Raw genomic sequence first — 24,104 nt, 5'->3', positions numbered from 1 at the left:
AGTCTTTTTTGCAAAAAAGGACGAAGAAAGACTCCCAATTAGGTCAAAGCTGGACAAACCCTAAAGAATTTTTTTAAGTCTGTTTAACCATCACCTCACAAACATAGACTTTTCTGGAGTGATCAGCGCCTATTACGACCTTGGCGGTCCTCTGTTCATGAAAAAATCACCAAATACAATAATAAAGATCAAATAGATGTATACATCATATATTTTGTACATCAACGGCATATCGCTGTATAACATACCACAAGCAGCACATAGCGGGTGTTTGGCGGTGAGATAATAAGAAATACTGCCGATTACAGTGTTTACCTAAATAGCACGAAGTATGAAATACGGTAGTTACCACAAAGGTAGGGTTCAAAACGGAAGGATACAATCGTGGTACATCGTTATTGATGGCAAAAAATACACGCTCTCTGTAGGATTTGCAGGTTATATGCCATTCATAACATTTTTATGGAATAAATGTGCAAAATGGTGCTACTACCAGTATTTTTAAATGCTCAACAAATTTATTTATCGCATTGCGGTAAAACTGCCATACAACATTTTCTAATCAAAAGATCTAAATTAATGGTGTTGAATATATTTATCCTAGTTCTATTAAACCAAATACAAGCACGCCACTATAACAACTTCCTTATTTGGCGATCTGGTCCTAAATGATGGTTTCTTGCCATGTGCAATCATTGATCAAATCACTTTTCGTACAAAAAATGATATAAAGCAATAAGAGTATGCAAAATGGCAATATCAGCACAAAAATATAGAATATGATCTGTTGAGCACCGCTTTTGACAGACGTACAGACATTACGGACAAAAGTTATCTGTACTAGGAATGTTCAGAATTCTCTTATAAATCGTACTACGGCACGATAATTCATATTCTACGGATTCGCACACCAAATATCAAGTAAATACGCATTGTTCACCATGTAATCTCCCAGCAAATTGTAACCCGTGTACACCAATTCGTAATATGCCTGAGATAGAATTGACGTACAACTAAGTTCTTGTATGTGAATTACATGGTATTTTTCGCTTTTTAAATTCTCTTGTGTAATAAAGTCCTGCTTTGGTCGTTCAATACTCATTTTGCCTGTCCGCCACCATAATTCTATGCTAGACAGCACAACTATGGTAAAACATGTCTTTAATACCAGATCATGATAATTGGCACACACAAGAAGTGCTTTTCAGATCATAACTACTTTAAAATGCGAGGGCGGGGTGTTGGCGGTTCCGTTCTGTACCATGACGGCTAAATATTTTAGATTTGGATGGCCCTATGAAAAAAATTGTAAACGAGTTGGAAGGTCTGCCAACAAAGATTGACAGTGTAAAATTTGGAATACTTACCGAACAAAGAGCCAGAGAGTTATCTGTCCTGAAAGTGAGCAAAAGGGAAATATATGACATTAACACGGAGAAACCAATGGTGAACGGAGTATTAGACCCAAAGTTAGGGCTGTCATCACCTGGCGAGCTGTGCGAAACATGTAACAAAACGCTACAGGAGTGTACCGGGCATTTTGGTCACATTGAGTTGACGTTGCCAGTGTTCCATCCCGGGTACCAAAAAATGCTTGTGAAAATACTTCAAACAGTTTGCAAAAAATGCTCTAGGATACTTTTACCCGAGAAAAAGATCTTCTTGTACCGTATCAGCGGCAAAAACATTTTCAACGATGAAATCCTGTTCAACGAGGCCAAAAAGAATCAGACCTGTTTTTACTGCGGTTATACAAACGGCGTTGTTAAGAGGGGAATCGGCACTAAAATAATTTACTCGGGATACGATCTAAATCCATTGGTGGTGAAGAGCCTGCTCAGTCAAATTGAGGACTACGACCTGCTGAATTTCAACAAAAGGGGGTGCAACGAGCTGGAACAAAATATCTTTGGCGAGGGTACCGCTGTCTATCCATCAGGTGACGCTTCTGTACGACCGCACCTAAACAAAAATTTTAGTCTCTTTACAGACATCGTTGTGAGTACCGTTCTGGTGCCGCCAGCGTGCAGTCGCCCGAGTGTTAAGACCGAAGAATTTGGTTCCAATGAGGATGATCTTACGATAAAACTTAGCGAAATGGTGCAGCTGAGCAGCACAATCGTAAACAGCCTGACGACCTCAAGTTTGATACTTTTGCTCAACGATTGGGAGCTACTGAACAACACCTTTAGCTCATACATATCTGGAAATACCCTAAGAAGTCTCTTAACCCGTCTTAAAGGCAAGCACGGCAGATTCCGCAATAACCTGTCAGGAAAACGATCTGATTACACGGCACGAACTGTTATCAGTCCGGACCCGCTTCTAAGTATTGAGCAGGTGGGCATTCCGCTGCAAATCGCGAAGGTCCTCACGGTTCCTGAGAAAGTAACCGAATTCAACATCGAATCGCTCAGAAGACATGTCTTGAACGGGCCCAAGAAGTATCCCGGCGCCAATTTTGTAATCAATAAGGAGAACAAGCGGATCAGCACGCTGTACAACAAGAAGATTTTTTTAGGGGACGTTGTTGAGCGGCACCTCGTTGACAACGATAGGGTGCTTTTCAACAGGCAGCCTTCGCTGCATCGTCTCAGCATTTTGTCACATTTCGTCAAGGTCGTTCCAAATAAGACGTTTTGTTTCAATGTTTCGGTTTGTGCGCCTTATAATGCCGATTTTGATGGAGACGAGATGAATGTGCACGTTCCGCAGACGCTTTTTGCTCGAGCAGAGTGCAATTTGATGCGGATTAAAGAAAATCTGCGGAGCCCGAAGGACAACCAGCTCATTATCATGCCAAATCAAGACTTTATCACTTCTATGTATCTAATCGGAAGAGAATATTTCGATGAAGTGTCGTTCTACACCTATCTTTTTGAGGTTTGCCATGCTAGCCAGGATTATGAAATTGCGAAAAGTGTCCGGCCCTCAATGCTAAGACCGACAAGGATCTACACGGGACAGCAGCTGCTTAGTGCGATTTTCAGGAAGCACAAGCTATTTGAATCATTAATGACCAAGAGGATGCTTAAGCAATGTCTCTCGCAGATGAGCAGCAGTGAGATAGTCATCGCTGAGAACTGCATTGCGCGGGTCAGTGCACGATTTATCGGCGAAAGAGGCTTCTCCATCGGTGTTGATGATCTTGAATATAGGAATCAGGGAAATAAGGCTGTGAGAATTAAATCGTTGATCGGTGAGTGTGTAAGAGAAATTGATCCGGATAACATCGCTGAGCTGAGCAGTGTGCGCGATAAAATGTCAAAGACTATCAAACTCTTGCCAGATAACTCAGCGCTGATCATGGCCGAGTCGGGCAGTAAAGGCTCAAAGATAAACATCACGCAGATGATGGCTATGGTTGGACAGCAAGTTATAAATGGGCAGAGAGTACCACTTTCGTATAGTGGTAGGAGTCTGCCGCACTACCGTGATGGAGAGACCTACATAACTGAAATGAGCACAACAACTGAGGGTGCAGCTGGCTGTTGTTCAGGGCCTGGTGCCATGCACAACAATGAAATGGGAAGAACCGTTATGACGGGTGGTGGTTGTAACGAAAACGGTGAAAATTCGCCGGGTAATCGGGGTATCGCATTCGGTACCATGAACGATACTTCGTCTCGTACGGGCAGTGCTAACAATACGCACGAAATTGATCCTGGAACCGATGCTCAGAGAGAAAAAGATCTTCAACACTGCGAAGAGAAGATGCTCTTTAGAGGATTCATCAAGAATTCGTTCTTTACAGGACTGAATGCCTTTGAGTTTTTCTTCCACGCGATTTCCGGCCGCGAGGGATTGGTGGACACGGCTGTCAAAACGGCGGAAACAGGATACATGCAGAGGAGACTTATTAAAGCACTAGAAGATCTAAAGCTATGTTTTGACGGCAGCGTGAGAGGAACGGATTGTATAATTCAGTTTCCTAATCCCGAAAATTCATACTTTCGCAAGGGATTCCAGCCGGGTGATGCCCTAGGCGCTATTGCAGCACAAAGCATCGGTGAGCCAGGCACACAGATGACACTGAAGACATTTCATTTTGCAGGAGTGGGCAGTATGAATATAACACTTGGTGTGCCGCGATTGAAAGAGATCATCAATGCTTCGGCGTGTTCAACGCCGGTCATACGGATCACCGGTGTACACAAAGGGCTGAACGACATGCGGCAGATCAACGATGCGGTTCAGCCCCTGAGGATTGAAAATGTGGTTGAAGCCATCGAAATCAACATATCAGAAAGTATTTATGCCGATTTCAGAACAAAGACAAAGTATCTGTCGCTGAACGAGACCATACGTGAGCGACTTGAAAAGAGGTACAAGAGCGAGGCTTTCATACACAATGGTTGTGTGAGAATGTACTTGGATGTAAATCAGGACAGCATTTACACGCTGAATGACATGAAACAGCAGGTAGGTAAAATATTTTTGAGAGGCGTAGCGACTGTAACAGGGACTGTTTTCAACAATGTTGAGACAGAGAATGTGAACGGGAAAGAGGACGAGAGACACGTTGATGGGGTGGCCGGTACTAAGGATGGGAACGTAAGACATAAAAGAGCGAGAAAAGATTCATCGCCGGTGTGTGCCGATGATGCAGGACCAGAGTTTGAGCTCCTAGCGGAGGGAACAGGTTTGCAAGAAATATTGGGAATGCCAAACGTGAAATCGGCACTCACAAATAATATAATTGAAATTGAATCGGTGCTTGGAATCGAAGCGGCACAGCGCAGCATTGTAAACGAGATCGTCTTCACACTCAAAAGCCATGGAATAGAAATAAACGTAGAACACATCACATTGCTGGCCGACCTGATGTGTTTCAAGGGCAAGGTCAACGGAATAACACGATTCGGTATAAAAAACTTTAAGAGCAGTCCCCTAATGCTGGCATCGTTCGAGCAGACTGGCGAGCACCTCTTCGATGCGGCTGCTAATAACAAGTGCAATGAGATCGCAGGTGTAAGCGATTCGATAATAGTGGGCGGTATAATACCTGTGGGCACGGGTGGTGTGAGCATTTACCACGATGATAGGAATCAGAATTAAAAGCAGGTTTGTGTTTGTAACACGTGGATTGATCGGTTCAACCGTGTGCGATGTTTTAAGAATTGCGCAATCTTTTAGAGAAAAAACCGTGAATGACCAGCAGCAAGAGCAAAGGTCCTTGACAAAGAATTGGTTCTGCGATCTAATTTATATGCTATCACATGATACGTTGCATGTCGTGGTCGTAGAAGTACGTTTGATCAATACGGCATTCGCTTAAGTCACCGGATTGTTTATTCGAGCCGTATCATTGTGGGAGACATTCCGCGAATTGCTCTAACCCATGTCCGATTCGTTATCCTCAGAAACGGCGAGTAGCGACCATATGACGAGCAACGAGGTGTTCGCGGAGGAAAGCTTTGATCCGCTGCTCTTCATCAACTCTGCGCTAAGGGAACACACACTTGGCGGGTTGAACGACACCCTAGCCAATGTCAAAGAGAGTATCAGCAGAAATAAAATAAAAAATCAGGAATTAGTGAGGAGGCATTTCAGCAAATTTGTGCACTGCAGAGAGTCAATCGAAGAAATACGCAAAAATGATGTTTTTTCGTACGTGAAGAACGTGTTTGAACAGATCGAGCACAACCTTACAGCATTGAAGGACAAGATACGGCAGATTTCGTTATCACACGGGATAAGTGCACATTTAAGTGATGAAAGCACCAGGCGTAGAGAAATACTGCACTACTATGATAAGCTGATCAACCTCGAGGACAGGCTTAAGTACGATCTTAAATACCTGGACTACGAGGGATTTGTAAAGCACTACAACTCAGCCGCAAAGCTGAAGAACGATTCAAAGTTCTTGTCAACGAAGTTGAGGCAGGCGAACATCGTTAAGAACCGTTTTCTTGATATTTTAGTGGCAGAGATAGAAAAGAACGGGAGCACTGAGGATACGCTGTTCTACTTCAAGCTTTACTTCAAGATTGAAAGGGATGAGCACAGCAAAATGGAGAATACGTTGCTTGCACTCGTGAAGAAGCATCTCAACGACAGAAAAACGCTGTGCGAAATCGAGAACGTCCTTATTTACGTTCTGAAGACCCTCTCAATCACAAACACCTTCCTGATTGAGCAGGAAATATTTAAAAGTGTGACAGTTTGGATAAATGCCCGCGTAGCACAGGAATTCAGCGTTGTAAAATACAGAGCGATGATCAACAAGCTGCACATCTTTTACGGGTTGGTATCTAATATCGTGAATAGGAGCAATTTGAGTGCTTTTCGCGAATCGGTTGAGGGGGCAAAGGATGCGATGACCGCCAGGATTTTCTCCGAGATGGAGAGTGTGTTCAAGGAAGACATAGAAGGTGATGCGAATAGGCTCGAGCACTTTTTAGTGAGCTTGGACGAGTTCCTCAAGCTGAATGACATAAAAGAAAATTTGTATGTGATACTGGAGAACATGTTAAGAACGAGACAGCCGGCTGCTGACCGTGCTAAAAGCAATGAGAGAATGGAGAGCTACACTAATTTGGCAAGGCAGCACGAGAAGGGCCACTTGGTGAGAGCAGAGGTAGATTACCGCTACTTCCTGCACTACTCGTCAAAAATCGCTAAGATAAGAGCAAAATTTGGCAGAATCAACAAACTGCTCAATAACACCGTAAGTTTCAAACGGGTCGATAAGATAGTTAGGAGATGTGAGGCAGATACGATCAAAGAGTTCGTAAAAAACATCAAGAACAAGTCTACGGAACACAACTTGATGACAATCATGAAACTGAAGGAGATGTATTTCTTGAACAAAGAAACTTTGGCACTCCTTGATCCCAACATTTTGAAGTGCAAGGTAACGCTTTTCTTCCTGTGCAATGCCCTTCAGGTAGATGAACCGAGGCTGAATGAATCGGAAAGGAATAGAGTGAACGAAATTTACGCACAATTTAGCTGTTTGAAGGAGGTGTAGTGCTGTTCTGATAGTTGTGCTGGCGTGTTGGTAGTACCGCAGCAATGGAAGTGTATGAATAATGAATTTGCACTTTTTTACAGTCAAAACGGTAAATAAAGATAGTTCTGATCTTTTTTTAATGAAATGTACGTTTGATGTGTGTGAGCAGTGCAGTACCGCTCAACGTAGGAGGTAAAATATTTATTTGAATTGCTCAGCGTTCACAGACCGATCGTTGAAGGAAGGGCTGTAATGTTTTTAATTACATGGAGCGATGTTGAGCATTGTAGGGTGGAGAGCAGCAGAGAAGTGGATTGTTTAATGAAAAGATGTGTTCGTTTTTTCGATACAATACATATTTATACGTGTAAATTTTCGATCGGCTGATATTGATTAGTTGTTGTCTTTTGGCTTGCGGATCCAAATGACATAAGAAAAATGATGAAATGCGCGTTATAATTTGCCTATGACGCTATATCTGAGTGTGACGGCCTTTTTATTACTTTTTACTCAACCGCTCCACGTATAGCCAAAACCGCTCTTCGAAAATATATGTATCAAACGCGACGTCCTGGTGATTATAAGCACTTTTACACCTTATGACTGGTGCCTCCATGTTCCATTGCCTTATATAAAGTAAAAGTGCATCCTTGATCTCGCTGCCAGCTTGGCCACGCAGTCTTAGCTTAGCTCTGTACAGGCTGTCTTTCTTCATCAAATGGAATTACGTGGGATCATATCCTCTGACGTATAATCTATCATCCACGCAAGGCCACCAAGCGAACGACAGACATGCCATACAATTCGCGCTTGTAGGCTACGATCAAAATTAAAACCGACCTGATCAAAAAAATTCGTCAGGTAGTGACTCAAACTGTCGTGTGAGAAATTTTATTATTTAAACGCATAGTAGCTTTCTCCCGTTTGCTCATTTAATAAATGCTTGTTATATCATACGTCACTTATAGGCCAATGTGTATGTGGATACCTACAACGCAAGAAATGCATCCTAAAGCACATTCCATATGCATCTCTCATACCAAATATCATTGTTTCATTCTTATCAATAATAAGAAATTTACACCAGTCCCAAATCGTTTTTATGTGCAGGTTGTCTTGCAATTTGTGACATACATTGCAAGATTAACAGCAATACCGAAACCAGCAAATAATAGACTTGAAATGGTCTTGTGTCAGACTGCAGTTTGACTAGGTCGACACCGATGAAAAAGTAATTGAAATACAAATATAACAATACGAGTGATTCAGGAATCGATGTTTTACCCTAATATTATACCTGAACAGTTGCTTAGCGTGTTTCGCCAGTCCATACGTGCGCTTTTACAAAGTTATAAAAAGTTATATAAGCTTTCGATTTTTGGTTGATTCTAATCAAATAATTATACGCTTTGCCTTTACTTCATATTTTTCAAACTATGAATGAATTAATTTTTTGGTGGTCATATCATGTCAATATTTTTCGCAAGTTTTTTGGCGAGTACGTATAGTCCGATATTTGCTAGTGCGTAAGAATCTTTATTCAAAATTGAGTTCGGGCAGCGAAAAAAATATGCAATATTAAATAATACACGAATCTTTTATTTCCGAAAAAAGGTAGCTAAGAAACCTATGACTTCATTCGTGGAAAAAAGAAAAATATGTTTACTTACATAGTTGTTACTTCACATAAAAATGAATTATAGACCCTTTAACATTAAGGTTTGGACATATATCTTCGTGCTAGTTACTGAAAAAGGCAATAGCATAAAATTGTAGCCTCAGTAATTTACCATTGCACATCATAGATTGAAAGTCACTGGCGCAAATAAGGACAATACATTTCGATAATAGTATTTGTAAATCTCTTCAAGCATAAACTAGAAGACTTTTTATTAAAAACAGACATCTCAACTCTCAATCATCCAACACTATGATGCTTTTGCCGTAAGGATGGTAAGATCCTACGCCGAGCATTAATGAACCAGTTATTTATCTGCGTATGATCCAAACCTGTCCTGTCGCAAAGAAACTGTTTTTCTTTCTCTGTAGGATAAGGATTATTAATATTATCTCGCAACCATGACTTTAGCAATTTGGATATCTGTTTAGGATAGTTGGTACGTTTCTGCTTGGTTTTAGTCGTTGCTCCCATCACTCCATTTTTAATATCGTACATGGATTCGTCCTCCGCCTCAGCGGATTCGTCTAACATTGTCTTAACTTCCGAAAGCGTCTTATTCAGAGCATAGACAAATTTATGACATTCCTCTTCAACTATTTTTTGTACCTTTGTTTCGAGTAAAATGGCATTTTTTATCCGTTCTAGAATAATAAAAATTGCAAAACGACACTCATCATCAATCTCCGGATCAAAATCCTTGTATTCCTCGACAACCTTGCGCATACTTTTGATTTGTTCCTCCAACTCGTATTTTGGCATTTTGCTCTGATAGTAAAGCAGCTCTCCGTCAGTTAAATGCTTCAAAATGCTCACTAATACGCTTTCACGGCTGGCCATACCCTTCCATTCTGCTTTAATTTTTATACTTTTGACTTTTTTAACATTGTATTACTTGTTCAAACACCGACAGATGAAGCATGTTACATTAAAGGACATTGAATTTGACACGAATATTAATATTTGCTAAAAATTTACGTCACTCATGCTAATATTCGTGTGGGTAATCACCGGCATGATATGAAATTCGCGGTCAACTTTGACTCCGGCAAGATTGAAGTTAGACTTTCGTGGTTGAATAAAAAATACAGATACAAAGCGATAAAAGAATAAACGAAACATTCATAAGATTTTTACAATCATTAGGTCAAAATCCTATACTTATAAATTAAAAGGCATTCTGACAGTATAAAACATTGTATACCGAAAAAACTCAAGATTACTTGCTTTAGGTATACAAAAAATTTTGTGCTAAATTGACACACAATTTGTTATATTATTGTCTAAGTCTGTGCACACTTTACTGATTCGTCATGACCAGCATTGCTTAAGCTGAAAGGCGCACAATTATTCATGTAAACCATATTATCTCGTTTATTTCGCAGACTTTCGCATTAACGATTCTTCATGAACATGCTTATATGTGATTTAGCGTGTTCTTGGAAATATCGGTGTTTTGACAGCCCTATCAATTTTATTTGGAATTGTAAGAGAAAGAAAAGAAGCAAATCAAAAATCAGCGGACCAGCAAAATGTATATGCTCCATCCGGGAGTAAGTAAAGATGCTTCCTGAGAAATAGCGAGATAGTTACCGCCTATTGCAAAGTATCTGTATCGTCTTGCATAATACAAATAATAGAATAATTTTAAAGTAGTTAAACACAAAAATTTCTATTTTTATGGGATTAGTTCGCATCCTCCTGTGGGAATAATATTTATGACAACGATGATATCAGGCATCATTCGGCACAACGAAACGTAAGTATTCAAATTATCATTTATTCTGCTATCTAATCAAGTTAGTCGGCACGACCTTGGATTATGATCATTACTTTCTTTTTAGTAATTATAACCATTCACAGGTCCGAAAATCACCTTCTACTGAAGTTTACAGTGCAACTCTATTTGTGCCTGCCATGAAACATAAAGATATAGCACATAGTTGCTTAATTTTATAGAACGATTCACGTGTACATAGTCCTTTGTTGCCGCATATTTTTCTGAGAATGATTATGTAGCCATTTATTTAAAATCTTGTACGTTTTTATACGTTATACCAAGCCTTACGTATTTATCTGTAGCATTGTTTTGTTCACAACTCTAATTTGTCTCCTTGATTATTTCAGAAAAATCATATTTCAACAAATATTCAATCTGTCTACTCTTTTACTATGAGCATCATGTCTACTCATTAAACCACAATTTTTAAATAAGACGCTTTTTTGATCTACCATAACTTACTGTGGCAACCAACTTGACGTTCCTAAAGCCATGTTCCTACTTTCGCTGCTGAGTCGAATATAGCGCACGGATAATCATATTAGCAAAAAATTCTTATGGATACATAAAAGTAAAACACATAGTTTAATAGTATTCAAATTTTTAGTTTTATTTGCTCTAAGGAAATTCATACCCTTACTACACAAAAATACACTCACTGAACCAACAGCTGACATTTGTTTGACTAAATCTTTCGGTTTGACTGTAGGGAAGAATCTTAGATAAGCCCGTGATACTTTGAACACAAATAATAAATCAAGACAGCAGTCAAAATTTGTATTTTAAATGTAATTGCATACGATTTCTTAGGTAACCATATCGTTAATGAAATTCTTTACAAATCTATGTTCTATTTCATCAGCCTTACTTGCTCTTTATTTTTTTTAGTTGCTTCACATGTCTATTATGTTACGTTAAATTTCGAGATTTTTACACAATTGTGGATAACCATATTTTGCAACGGTACTTAAATTTTATAGAAGAGGCATTCTATAACAATTGATATAGCTATCGCAAAAAAGACGCTTACGCAAACTACTGTTATCTAAGGCCGCCTGTTCGTTAATTATGTGCGTCCTCTCATAAAGTTATCATTTTATATTCTTCTACATTTACGAAGCTACTTTATTGCTTACCTTCATAGCAATCGATACTATTTGTTGACATAAGTATTATTCTTCTACACTCTCATAGCTTATACCAATTGAATAATTATTAATCAGGTTCTATAAATAACCATCTGTTGTGTTTTCAACTAAAAACAACTTACCGTGTTAAAAATAGCCGATAAAGTCTTTCTTTTATTATTGCCTCAGTCTCTTTTACTTCCCATTATCACATTTTACCTCTTAATCATAGAGGTATCTATCTCATGTTCTCTTTCACCCATTCAAATATTCGTATAAGTTTGTCCTCGTCTCCGTGAGGTGCCAAGCAAATATTTCATTATTTCCGTTCTGATCAGCCAATTCAAGTCTTCTTTTCATCGGCAGTACGTATCTTTCAGTTTACGTCCCTACAACAAATAAATTACGTATCTTTCAATTTAAATCCTTCGTTCCAAAACAAAGCGATTGATGAGTGGAAGTAAATTCAAGGAGAACAGAAACGAGGAGGACTCTAACAACGTAGAGGAGCAAATAGCGGTGCAAGACAGGGTACAGGAAGACAGTGCACTTGATATGATTGTACCGGATGCAGTGCCGTACAAGGCGCTATTAGACAGAAACAAGCGTATACTGATCGATACCATTATAATGGACCACATGCTGTTTAGCTGTGCAACATCCTCAGCGCAGGAATATGCCAGGCTCACCCATGCATTCCTGCCGCGCGACCTCCGCTTCTTCGAGCAGCTCAAAGAAATCAAGAAGTACATTCTGCACGCCAAAGATCCGCTGAGGTGTTTGAAGTACATCACACACCATTTTAGTGTGAGCGATGACGATCTGCACACGTTGACAGAACTGCACGTTAAGATACTTTTTCTGCAGCGGTTGAGAGATGAGGGCAATCAGGCAGCCCTTAACCTTGTAAGAGAGCTCAGAAAGAAATACGAATTTGTGCTTGATATCAACGTGTACTCGCTTATAGGGTACACCACCATAAAAAATGATTTTTATGAGCACATGGTGAGCGATGAGAAAGTGGCGGACTTTGTGGATGAGATTAATTCTGTGCTGTGGAGCAGTAAATTTGGCAGGAAGCACTCCTTGCTCATGTGTTTGGTGGATGGTTACAATAAAAATAAGTGATGATAGCGTTTCTCTGCCGGAGGATGGCGTTGTACTGATGGCGTTGTACTGATGGCGTTGTATCGATGGCGTTGTACTGATGCGTTGCACCGATGCGTTGCACCGATGCGTTGCACCGATGCGTTGCACTGATGCGTTGTACTGATGGCGTTGCACCGATGGCGTTGCACCGATGCGTTGCACCATGCACAGAATGAAAAGTCTTTTACTCCTCTCACACGTTTACCGGTTCGTTGCTGTTAGCAGCAGTTTTACCAGCACATATTTTCAATTACCCGTTCGTATTCGCTGCGCATCACCTGGCAGCAAATAAAACGATTCGCCATCGCAGCATGCGTACCGTAACCGAGCAAACACTCCTCAACTACGCACGTTGAACTGCTCTTTCCCTCTCATCGGCCATAACAATACGGTCATTTTCATCTTCTGCCCGTTTTGCACTGCCACCTCGCAACACGTCCACCGATCGGTTGCCATCGTTGAACAGTGCCTGAGTAGAAACGGTGTGCACGGCCGTGCTTACGCTGACGAACAGCCCACGATCGGATGAATGAACAGAATTGTGTTCTGCGTGAGAAGATGTGCCATAAATTAATGTGAACGAGAATATTTGGTGCAGATCAATCACGGCATCGCCCTGCAATCGTGGCAGGTACTCGTACATGCGATCACGCGTGGTACCGCTGGAGTGCGGTGAAAAGAACGGCAGTGCCACCCGTGATGAACGTACGCACCTAAAACAGCGGTAGCATCGAAGAGCACACAACAGCGCAAAAATGGACATTTGATTGCATTGGTTGAGAGCGGGGCGCAGATGCACGGTGCTGTCCGTAGGAAAGGACATGTGCTCCCTGTTCTGAACGAAAGCCGGGTGTTTCTTATCAAAGCACGTCACTTTTAGAAAAATGATTTGATGAGGAAGCGAAAAAACGTGTGTGAGCAGAGGAGCACATGAAGAAATTTAATGAGCAGAGTTGGGAAGCGGTTCGGCCCGTTCCACAGACAGAGCGTACGAATTGATTGGCGGCCGTGGCGCGTGAATAAAACTGGAACAGTGGGTACGGTCCATGAATAGCGGTGCCACCAATTGAGTGCAAAGCGCCCTTTGGTGTTCGTACCGCGTGTCCGTGCTTGACAGGCTGTGCAGCATGTGCACCGGCACGTTTATGTGCGCCCGTTACAAATTTACGTGTTCTGGCACAGGCGGCCGGTCATCTCCCGTTTTCCTGCCGGTTCGGCCGCTCTTCCCGTCGTCTTTCCCTTTCAGAAAAAATAAAAATTTTAAAATTGGGACCGTCATGGAACTCGTGCACTACGTAGGAGAGTACAAGACGGTGCGCGTGCTGGGTGAGGGCCGATATGCCACGGTCTACGAGGGCCTGAACGGCACAACAAACCGGCGCGTTGCCATAAAAATTACGTGCAAAATGCTGATGGCAGGCACAAACCCGCACTTTATAAGTAACGAGCGGCGTGCGTACGAGATCCTGAGGAAGAACGCGTGCTACTCGCCAAACATTGTGAAGTTCTTTGATTTTAAGGAGGACCGGGAGAACGCGTTCTTTATCATGGAGTATTTTGACGGGTTTACGTTGCAGCGTGTTGTTTATGAGAGCCTGAATAACAAGCAGAGGGCCAGGCTCACGGATGGCGAGCGTAGGGGCTTTCTGATGCAGATTGGAGATGCGCTGCAGTTCCTGCACGCGCTCGATATTTTTCATGGCGATCTCAAACCCGAGAACATAATCGTGCGCAGGGAGCAGATAAAGCTGTGCGACTTTGGATGTTCCATCGTGTCGAGCGATAGGATGTGTGCGGCGAAGAGGCTTGTGTACAACGGAACACCGGGCTATGCACCGCCGGAGGTGCTTGATATGGGCGAGCTGGTCAATCTTGATGATCTGGACACGTGGGCGTATGCGTGTGTGGTGTACTACGTGTACAGCGGTGAGCAGCCGTTTGCAAAGGACAATTTGTGTAGGACGTTCAAGAATTTGAAGATGCTTGAGGTGGGGTACGATGGGCTGCCCGAGTATGTGCAGAGGGTGTGCGAGGGCGTGTTCCGGAGGCGGGCGAGCGATCGAATCAAGATGGAGAGCGTGATGGAGATGGTGAAGATGTTTCCTGCATGAGTAGTGTGTAATTTATTAAAACTGTTTGTCTTGTTTGGGATGGCTGTTTGGTGCGGGCACGGCCCGTATGATTTGAACGTGCTAGCGTAACACGACGAGGTCCGTGTAAACTCCGCTCGAACCGTTTTATAACGGCAAGTGCTAACCTGAAGTGTCCTATGCAGCCGGTAATTCCGTTATCAGGCATGCATTTTTTGATACGGGTGTACCATTGCGTACCTTTTCTCATGGCAGGCTATCGCGCGAACGATTACCATATTGTGTGCTGTGTGTCACGAAAAGCGTACATTGTGCAAGAGGAGCACTCCGATACAACCGTTTAAAGAATGGTGCGGCATGTGCTGCCTAAAAAGCATTTGTTCAATGTTTGTGTGATGAGGCAGTTTTAGTAAAAATTATTATTTCTGTCAATTTGCCGTGTTCGTACGAAGAAGTACGCAATCTGAGCGGTTTTGCCCCTCGGTTATAAAAACTGCAAATTCTTTGCCCCTCGTTAAATGCGTTGCAGATGATTTTAAAGTCTCTGTGTTAAATTTAACGAACAGCAAGAGAGGGGGCCTTTCTGCTCCCTCTGTTACATTTTTATTTAAAATCTGCGGCACTGTTCCCGTTTTTAAAACAACACCAATTCGTATTTTGTGGTATTTCCTTCTTTAATTTGCCGTGTTACGCTTTCTCACAGATTTTGGTTGGGACTAAAAAATTAATTTTGACCTGGTAATCATGTTCGGTACTTCCGGGGTTGTTCGCAGGCGCAGCCTGCGTGTTAGGGTCGTTGCTGCGGTTGCAGCACGCCTTTGTGCTGTGTTGATGGCTGCGCAGGATAGGCATCGATTTCCTTCGTGGACCAAGGACCGATGGTTACGGTCTGTGTCAGCAACTCAGAAAAGTATGAATGATGTGGCATGAGCAGGTAAATAAGCATATTGTTAACGAAAAAAGACGCACTCTTCGTTTTCAATCATATTGTTATTTCCATTTATTCGAACCATCCTTTCCTCCTCACAGTTCTTTTTATGGTCCTAGTACCTCATTTTTGATACCTCTGTTTTCTTTTCATTCCAGGTCAATTCCTCCTCATACCGTCCCTTTTTCGCCAATTGCATTATTTTCTTCAATTCATGCCGTTTTCTGTCTATTCTTACCCACCAGTCCGAATTCACCGCTGTACAAATCCAAAATACACCATCTCGTACCCCCAAAATGGCGAATCAGAATCCTCCCAAATCACCACCTCCCAATCCCGACCGGCATCCCAACGACCACTCATCCACATCGTCCTCATGCTCCGACACATCAACAGGCCCTCAGCAAAACATCCAAATCCTGCAAATAGTCGATCAAATGTCCGAACCGCAGCTGCATCGCTACGAGTCGTTCCGACGTTCCGGATTTCTCAAGGTAAACATCAAAAAATTGGTGAACAACGTTCTCAACCAGGCATGCAATCCCAATTTTATCATTGCGGTCTCCGGTGTTGCCAAGGTGTTTGTTGGCGAGATGGTGTGTAAGGCTAAGGAGGTGCAGGAGAGGTGGGGGGATAGCGGGCCACTCATGCCTGCACACATGCATGAGGCGTACAGGCTTTTGTACAAGGACGTGCCCAATATGAAGGTATATCGGCGGTTTTTTGAGTAGTTTGGACGGTATGAGCTGTGCTGGTTATGAGTGTGTTGGACAGAGCGGTGCTTTAAAACGGTACAAGTGCTGATAAACAGTCTTGTATGTGCTGTTAGGAGAGCGAAACGACGAGTAAATGCAACTTAACGGTTCTATTCGTTGTTAAAATCGCTGTTAAACGCGGTCTATCCCTGATCCCACGTTTCAACACCCTTCTGGTTGCGTAGGTACGGTTTGTTTACCTTACCGCTCCACGCCAGGAAAGGGCCCTTCCTGCTGTGCCCTTCACATCGTTTGTTACTCCTCAATTACGGTACGCCATCTTAGCGCTTCACCCGTATTTTCAGTTCCTACGACACATCATAAAAACGTACAGAACAAAAAGACCGTGTTGTGCAGCGCAACGTACCGGTGGTACGTGTTGCAAATAACTAAGAAGTACGTTTTGGCACATTCTTTCACGGTCAGGCACCGATCAAACACAGCCGCTCCAGTACCAAACACACGTACGAACAGTAAAACCGTTTAATTTAACCATCGTACTAATACAAAGCAAGAACAACAAACGCCATATACACCAAAAACGTAGGATAGCACACGAGCACACGCACATTCCTAAGCTTTAAATACGCCACAAACACCTCACTCGCCACAAAAGCGCTGTAAAACGCGCCCACACCCCCACACACCAACGAAACATTCACACTAACATCCAAGTAGCACATCAAAACGTGCACAGCAGCAAAGAACACAACAGGCAGCATCGCATATCCCATAACAGAGCAGACCACGACGTACTCAATCTCAGACTCACCCATCGCATTGAGCACGAAGTGCATTACAAGCGTGCACAGCACGCACATGAAATACACACACCCGAACAGCACCTTGCCGGTGAGCAGTAGAATGAACGAGAAGATGAAGATTAGTATAAGTGGACCGGTTAGGTCCACTCTATCGATGTGTGCTGACTTTGTTGGTGTGTGGAATATTAGGGAGCATTCTTGGTGGATGGTTGTGAATTGGATGCCTAGTTCTTGGAGAAGAGGAGGATCGCCCGGTTCGTAGCCTGTGAATGCTGCTTTGAGGTCTGTGGCGGGGTGTACGTTCATTTTTAGGGGTGAAGCATGGGAGCGGTGAAAAGCATGAGGAATGGTGAAGTATGGGAGTGGTGAAGTATGGAGGTGGTGAAAAGCATGAGGAATGGGAGCGGTAAAACATGCCGTTCATAAATGCAGTGCCTAGCACGCTCAATCGCGCTGTACCCGTAACTCAAACAATAAAAGAAAGTACAAAACACAAAAATTATGTAATTACACCATTTCAATCTACAAGCAGCACACCACCACCTCAGTACCGCACCTTTTTACTTTCCTCATCCTTCCGTTCATCCCCCCTAAACTCAAAACGTGCTCTTCTACAGAACAAAGCACCAAAATTAATCACTGTTTCCTTCCGTTCCTCTTTCTGCATGAACTTGAGCATGTTGAGCTGATCATCGAATTTTACCATTTTTGGTGGGGTAGGAGAGATGTAAATAAAGAATGTTAGAAAATGAGTTTGGTCCAAGAGGAGTAGAAGAAGGGAATTATTGAGGGTAAGTGTGAGCAATTGATAGAAAGTAATGTGAGCAGTTAATAGAAAGTAATGTGAGCAGTTAATAAATAACCTATTAATACCATCAATAACAAATCCTTGCTTCAAACCGCAATCAGACAGTTAGAGGGCCACAAAAATAAAAATTAAAAAAGCACCAAGGGGCTCAAACAAAAAAAACGTACAAATGCACGTTAAACCCACAGTAACATACAAACCGGACAAGAGCCATTCAGCAGATTACATAACGGCATCTGCACACACCAACAATCTATGGTTGTACGGTACATGCACCGGTAAGGTGCTCGCGCACAGCAACAACGCGTTCTACGAGTACACATCGCACGTGCAATCGTTTGATTACTTGGAGAGCATGGAAATTGCTGAGAATGTGTGTGCCTTGGAGGTGCACGATAACGGGAATGGGCGGATGATGGTTGTGAGTGCCAATGAGAGGAACATACGGATTGATGAGGTAGAGGTTGGTAGGAACGATGAGATTGTGATGATGGGGATTGAATGTACGGATGGAAAGGATGAGGAGGGTGTTGATTGTGATTTTGATCATAATTTGGATGGTACCGCTGAGCGTACCTCTGTTAATACAACACATATTTTGACTACCCCAGCGTGTACCACCCCTGAGTTACACCCCATCCCAGCGTGCACCACCCCTTCACCTGCGATCCACACAATCACCCCCACTCCTTCACCCGCCATCCACACAATCACCCCCACCCCTATAAACACCGCATTGGTGTCCGAACTAGACGCACACTCATACAACATACACTCGCTCAGCCTACGCAACCACTTTCTGCTCTCCTCAGACTACTTCTGCATAGACATACACAACATCCACAGGATGAAGCAATCGGTGCTCAACCTCATAAACATAAAACCTGCAAACCTGGACAATCTCGGCTCAGTAATAACAAAATGCACGTACTTCTCGTACGACACGTTCCTATACGCCCTGTCATCGGGCAGAATATACCTGAACGATATGCGTGCGAGCGTGCAGTCAAAACGGACACACCAGTTCAGCTACCAGCCGGACAGTTACAGAGAGATACTGTCGGCCGTGTCTGACATATCCGTGGTGGATGACCGCTCGTTTGTGGCACGCAATCTTAATACGGTGGTGCTGTACGATGTGCGTAACGACAAATCGCATGTTGAGACGTACGAGGTGTTCAAGGCGGACGCGAAGAGCATACAGAGGGTGTGCACACAGGAACTGGTGTACGAGAGGATGCATTGCGTGTATGATTGTGGACGGATTGTCACGGGAGATTTTGATGGTAATTTTTATGTTTTTGGGATGGATGGGGAGAGGGTGTGTGTGAAGGGAGAGGGGATGGCCAAGGTGATAGGGTGCAAGGGAGATGACATTGCTGTGTGTGGCGATGCGGTGCGCTATTACAAGATGTATGAGTGATTTGTTTGTTGTTGTACCGGTAGAAATACGATGAATTATTGTAAATTGATCACAATTCGCAGTTGATCAACATCACAGAGAAGATAAGAACAGCTGTTTGTACAGAAAATGGTTAGTAAATCAATACGTTCTTATAATTTGGTGCTTTTAATGTATGCTTATTTATTTAACACGTGGTGCTTTTATACGTATTAAGATTATGACACGATTTGTTGCTGTGGTTTTTGTTAGAAATGATCTGCACCGACCTGTTCAACCCATTCACCCGTTCAACCCATTCACCTGTTCAACCCTTTAAACCCATTCACCCTTTAAACCTGTTCAACCCATTCACCTGTTCAACCCATTCACCACCCTTTAAACCTGTTCAACCCTTTCACCACCCTTTAAACCCATTCAACTCTTTCACCACACCGCTTAAATAGACCTAAACAGCACGTACAAAAGCACAACAACAATCCACAACGCAACAAACCACATAATAGTCCTTCTCCTCCCTTTCACACTGTCCCACACCCTCTCAATCTCCCTAAAACTGCCAAACAAATTATCATCCACCCGTTCTATCACCTCATCTATTCTCTTAAGGTTCTCGCCTTGTATGTTGATGTGCATCGATATGTCGGTCATGAGCTGTCCTATCTCCGTGATCTGAGTGTTTAGCATTGTGTAATTCTGCCGTTTTGTGGTTGACGTGCTTTCGTGCATCTTGTGCAGCTGGTGCATTGAGAGCGACTGCATGCTGCTTTTACTCTCTGTTTCATGTAAAAGTACATCGTACGTACGCTTGGCACTACTGCTGTCAGCATTGATACTGGCACTGCTATTAGCACGTGTACCATTCTTGCCCTCACTTTTATCATCCTTACCATTCTTGTTCTCCCTACCAATACCATCACTACACTTCTTAAGCAATGCATTCACATCAATCAGCATTTCAATCACGAATATCTCTAGCGTACGTTTCACACCCCCATGAAACTTGCTGTCCGTGCGAAGCGTAGCTACCCTCTTATTCAAGGAGTGCAGCTCAGCTTTCACCACCTGCAGTTCTTTGGTGTTCGGTTCGTTATGGAGGCGTGCTATTCTTTTATGAAGGGATTGCCACGTATGCGGTGGTATTTCATGGGCGGGAATGTATGGTTTCAATTGGTTGTGTGATGTTAATGAGCGGTATTCTTGTGTTCTGTTCATTGAGTGCTGTGTTTTGTTGGGGTGCGGAGAGGGGGTGAGGATTAAATAGGAAGTGGTAAGGTGGTGTGGAGAATATGGGGCGGAGAATATGGGGCGGAGAATATGGGGCGGAGAATATGGAGCGGAGAATATGGAGCGGAGAATATGGGGCGGAGAATATGGGGCGGAGAATATGGGGCGGAGAATATGGGGCGGAGAATATGGGGCAAGTACGATAATGAGGATGGTAAGGTAGTATAGGGAAGAATAAGGGGGGTGGTAAATGACATAATGTATGTATGGGATAGGTAACGTAGAACAGAAATGAAGGGAGCAACAAGATAAATAGGAAGGAACAGACTGGTGATAAACCTGGTACAAACATACTTACAGATTGAACATGGTTATTGTTTACCGACTGAGCGGTAGAATCGTTCCACACAGATCATCAGCACCACAATGCACCGTGCATCTACATTGTAAGTACGGATCAGCACAGAATGCAAGTCGATCAAAGGTACGTGTGCTAGTCGTACCGTGTTCACGCGTACCCCAGGAAATAAAAAAATGCGCAATCAAACACCAAAGTACCCCCAAGAAATGAAACAATCCGTACAAAACATTCAACCAGGCGAATGGCACTCATCGGACGAACAGCTGCTAAATTCGGACATATCACTTTCTGAAAGTGATATTATCAACAAGGAGAATGTGCATGAGATGGTTAAGGATGTAGATGGCGTGAAGGGTAGCGATAGAGAACGGCTGGATAAGATTTATGGATATTTAGAGATGGACAGGGAGGAGGATGAGAGAATGATAAGATTTTTGAGGGAGTTTGAGGATAGGATTGATAGGTACATGGGGTAGGACGGTGTGATGGAGTGGTACGGTGTGGTGGAGTTATGCGGTGTTATACGAGTAGAAATTGCTATACGAATAGAAATGGTGCTACTGGGTCGTAAAGGATGATGTACGGTCAGGTATGTAAAATACGCTGGTATGTTCGTAATTAACGTACGGTTAATTGCGATTGATACGCTATCTAAGTGAAAAGGGCGGGTGAATTGTACCGGTGTATGAGCAGTGAGGAGGCATGGATCAATGAGGAGGGATGCAGCATATAAACAGAACGAAAAACATTTTTTATTTTTTTGTTGCCGTACCGCTCCAAATAAAGGGATGAGCTGTTCGCATGCACCCCTATGTTCAACGAAAACACCATCGCATCCCTGCTCACATCCCTAGAACAGCTCACCACCCAGCCCACACACTCAAAACATGACCTGAAACGGCTGAAGTACACCAAAATAGCACTAGCAGTGCTTTCAAAGCAGCTAAAGGGCCCACTCAACACATCCCTACAAGCACACCTCAAGAAATACATAAGCTTGCCCGTACACACGGACAGCACCGTGATAAAGGTGAACAACGATTTGGTGCTTGAGGAGATGAAGCGGTATGCTAAGAAACTTAAGACCAAGGCGATTGAGTTTGACGGGTGCTTGGAGAAGGATAAGGCACATGTTGAGAGATTGCAGATGGGGATGGTGTATAATGTGAATAGGACCGATGAGAATGTGAAGGGTGCAGGTGAACGTACCATGGAATGTGGAGGGTGGTTTGTTGGTTCTTTTGTTGTCTTTGTGGTTGTTTATGTTGTGGTGAGGATGCTGTGAGGAAGGGGTTGGTAGTGTGGCGTGGAAGTACACCGATAAACTTGTACAAATGAACCGTACGTTTTGGTGAACGTGCGGTTCAACCGCTGTAATAGGTAAATCATGCAATAAAATGCTTCATTTAATTTTTTCATTTTCTATTTTGGATTATTTTGTAGTCTTCCTTTTCGCTGTCGGTGAACGATTTAGGTATGCGTACCACCTCAGGACATTCACACTCGTTCAAGTAGTTTATTAACGTGCCGTTTTCTGGCATTTCTAGCGCGCCGTATCGCTCCTGCTTCTTTTTCAATTCTTCCTTGGCTTTTTGTATGTTCATCGACGGGGATGTCCATGATGGATGGAAATATGGTGGATGGGGTAGGACATACAGTGGTGTAGCAGGGACACGTGTTTATTGCATAAATACATGGAAAGAGAACGAATTTGTTCGATAGGTCGCGTCTTACGGTCAACACGTAATAAACGGGAGCGTTGCTCTCGCGGTGTATCATGGGGAATAATGGATGCACCTGTGATAAAAGCGACCACTTGTAATTGAAAGTGTTGTGCTTGCTCTGCATGGTGAGCTAGTTTCACATATATTTTCTTCATGAGAAAGAAAACGGAGCTTTCAGGCACACCTTTGCACATGTTTATCTTTATAGGATGCTTCTTCGCGACAGCGAGCCAAATTACAAGAAACTATTTACGAATTACAGCTGTTCTTGGGGCAACTGTTGATAGCCGTGCTATGACAGCAAAAATGACTGTGGAAATGGGCATTACTGTTGATGAAGAGGAAATCACCAACAACAGTTGAGATGGAGACGGGCATGTATAGAAAATGTTGATAAATGACGGGCATTGCATGCAAGGAGCTGTGATGAACAGCAAATAGGGATGTGTTATTGCTCCCGATAGCAATGCATCATTACAGGATAATTGCTGTCTCACTTCGGCAGCATTTGCATATTTCCTTCAACTGAAAAATATGAACTAATCACCAGCTATCTGATCACTCGCGTTTCCTGCCAAAAAGTTTGAACAATTCCTCTTTTCGTTCGTGTACCGAAATTATACTTGGTGGTGGCTTAAGCACATCGTTTTTACGTCTCGAAATTGATTAATTAAAACTGGGGCATCATAGAAAAGCACGGTGAAAGGTCTTTAAAGTGCCCTCCTGAAGAGAGAGCAATAAAAACTTGTACAACAGCTATCACACCAGGAGATACTCACGTGAACCTGAAGTATTGTACCAAACCATGAGGTTATATGAATAAAAATACAACCTGGAAGCTGATTGGTCAGTTATGTGGAATAAATTATTTGATCCTTCGAGAAAAATAAAAAAATTTTGTTTCAGGTATTTGCACTGAATGAAGAGTCAAAAGTTGTTGTACAACTCACTCTTACCGAAACACCCTCAATTTTTCTCCACTAACAACATCAAAACACGATCACCGAATAGTAGCTAATTAATTTGCTCCTACCATAAAATCTTAAACAATAAAAAAAACATAATACGACATATGAAAGGAAGAAAGTATCATTGAATGGAAAGAACAGTTTTTACCGTTTTATAAATTCAAATAGCGCAGCTAGTACAAAATAAAAGCGCTCGCATTTACCTGTGATTCATCCTGTGATGTTCTAAACGCACACCAACGGTGGCGCAATAAATGTATCGCTTGGATGTTGCGATGTAACGGACTACTCTTCGTGACACACCCGTTGTGCGTAGGTGCTGCTGCGCTAGATCCTATAAAATTAGGCTGTCCGCAATAACCGTGGTATTTCATGAATCGCACGCTCT

The 24,104-nt window shown here is 42.7% G+C and overlaps 11 protein-coding genes across 11 annotated transcripts; 7 read left to right on the top strand and 4 right to left on the bottom strand.

The window, feature by feature from the left end:
- The first annotated feature begins 1,245 nt into the window (after window positions 1-1,245).
- On the top strand, window positions 1,246-5,170 carry VCUG_01291 (uncharacterized protein). Its single transcript, XM_008076118.1, has one exon. The coding sequence runs from the start codon at window positions 1,297-1,299 to the stop codon at window positions 5,056-5,058; it is 3,762 nt and encodes a 1,253-aa protein (XP_008074309.1). The 5' UTR covers window positions 1,246-1,296; the 3' UTR covers window positions 5,059-5,170.
- On the top strand, window positions 5,171-7,121 carry VCUG_01290 (uncharacterized protein). Its single transcript, XM_008076117.1, has one exon. The coding sequence runs from the start codon at window positions 5,342-5,344 to the stop codon at window positions 6,971-6,973; it is 1,632 nt and encodes a 543-aa protein (XP_008074308.1). The 5' UTR covers window positions 5,171-5,341; the 3' UTR covers window positions 6,974-7,121.
- A 1,710-nt stretch (window positions 7,122-8,831) lies between these two features.
- Window positions 8,832-9,473, bottom strand: VCUG_01289 (uncharacterized protein; the record flags this gene model as incomplete). Its single annotated transcript, XM_008076116.1, has 1 exon — window positions 8,832-9,473. The coding sequence occupies one exon, from the start codon at window positions 9,471-9,473 to the stop codon at window positions 8,874-8,876; it is 600 nt and encodes a 199-aa protein (XP_008074307.1). The 3' UTR covers window positions 8,832-8,873.
- Window positions 9,474-11,707: 2,234 nt separating this feature from the next.
- On the top strand, window positions 11,708-12,675 carry VCUG_01288 (uncharacterized protein). The gene has a single exon (XM_008076115.1). The coding sequence runs from the start codon at window positions 11,991-11,993 to the stop codon at window positions 12,666-12,668; it is 678 nt and encodes a 225-aa protein (XP_008074306.1). The 5' UTR covers window positions 11,708-11,990; the 3' UTR covers window positions 12,669-12,675.
- Window positions 12,676-13,032: 357 nt separating this feature from the next.
- On the bottom strand, window positions 13,033-13,512 carry VCUG_01287 (uncharacterized protein; the record flags this gene model as incomplete). Its single annotated transcript, XM_008076114.1, has 1 exon — window positions 13,033-13,512. One exon carries the CDS (start codon window positions 13,510-13,512, stop codon window positions 13,033-13,035), a length of 480 nt encoding a protein of 159 aa, XP_008074305.1.
- A 454-nt stretch (window positions 13,513-13,966) lies between these two features.
- VCUG_01286 (serine/threonine protein kinase) lies at window positions 13,967-15,177 on the top strand (the record flags this gene model as incomplete). Its single annotated transcript, XM_008076113.1, has 1 exon — window positions 13,967-15,177. One exon carries the CDS (start codon window positions 13,967-13,969, stop codon window positions 14,798-14,800), a length of 834 nt encoding a protein of 277 aa, XP_008074304.1. The 3' UTR covers window positions 14,801-15,177.
- Window positions 15,178-15,975: 798 nt separating this feature from the next.
- On the top strand, window positions 15,976-17,850 carry VCUG_01285 (uncharacterized protein). The gene has a single exon (XM_008076112.1). The coding sequence runs from the start codon at window positions 16,004-16,006 to the stop codon at window positions 16,436-16,438; it is 435 nt and encodes a 144-aa protein (XP_008074303.1). The 5' UTR covers window positions 15,976-16,003; the 3' UTR covers window positions 16,439-17,850.
- On the bottom strand, window positions 16,955-17,550 carry VCUG_01284 (uncharacterized protein). Its single transcript, XM_008076111.1, has one exon. The coding sequence runs from the start codon at window positions 17,530-17,532 to the stop codon at window positions 16,963-16,965; it is 570 nt and encodes a 189-aa protein (XP_008074302.1). The 5' UTR covers window positions 17,533-17,550; the 3' UTR covers window positions 16,955-16,962.
- Window positions 17,851-18,203: 353 nt separating the features above from the next.
- On the top strand, window positions 18,204-19,580 carry VCUG_01283 (uncharacterized protein; the record flags this gene model as incomplete). Its single annotated transcript, XM_008076110.1, has 1 exon — window positions 18,204-19,580. One exon carries the CDS (start codon window positions 18,204-18,206, stop codon window positions 19,455-19,457), a length of 1,254 nt encoding a protein of 417 aa, XP_008074301.1. The 3' UTR covers window positions 19,458-19,580.
- Window positions 19,581-19,874: 294 nt separating this feature from the next.
- On the bottom strand, window positions 19,875-20,651 carry VCUG_01282 (uncharacterized protein; the record flags this gene model as incomplete). The annotated part of the gene is made up of 1 exon (XM_008076109.1): window positions 19,875-20,651. The coding sequence occupies one exon, from the start codon at window positions 20,649-20,651 to the stop codon at window positions 19,875-19,877; it is 777 nt and encodes a 258-aa protein (XP_008074300.1).
- Window positions 20,652-20,831: 180 nt separating this feature from the next.
- VCUG_01281 (uncharacterized protein) lies at window positions 20,832-22,423 on the top strand. The gene has a single exon (XM_008076108.1). It carries the CDS (start codon window positions 21,836-21,838, stop codon window positions 22,307-22,309), a length of 474 nt encoding a protein of 157 aa, XP_008074299.1. The 5' UTR covers window positions 20,832-21,835; the 3' UTR covers window positions 22,310-22,423.
- The last annotated feature ends 1,681 nt before the right edge of the window (window positions 22,424-24,104 follow it).

This window comes from Vavraia culicis, assembly GCF_000192795.1.
Source record: "Vavraia culicis subsp. floridensis unplaced genomic scaffold supercont1.19, whole genome shotgun sequence".
Lineage (NCBI taxonomy): Eukaryota > Fungi > Microsporidia > Pleistophoridae > Vavraia > Vavraia culicis.
The sequence above is the reverse complement of the archived record's forward strand: the minus strand, read 5'-3'. Positions and strand labels throughout refer to the sequence as shown.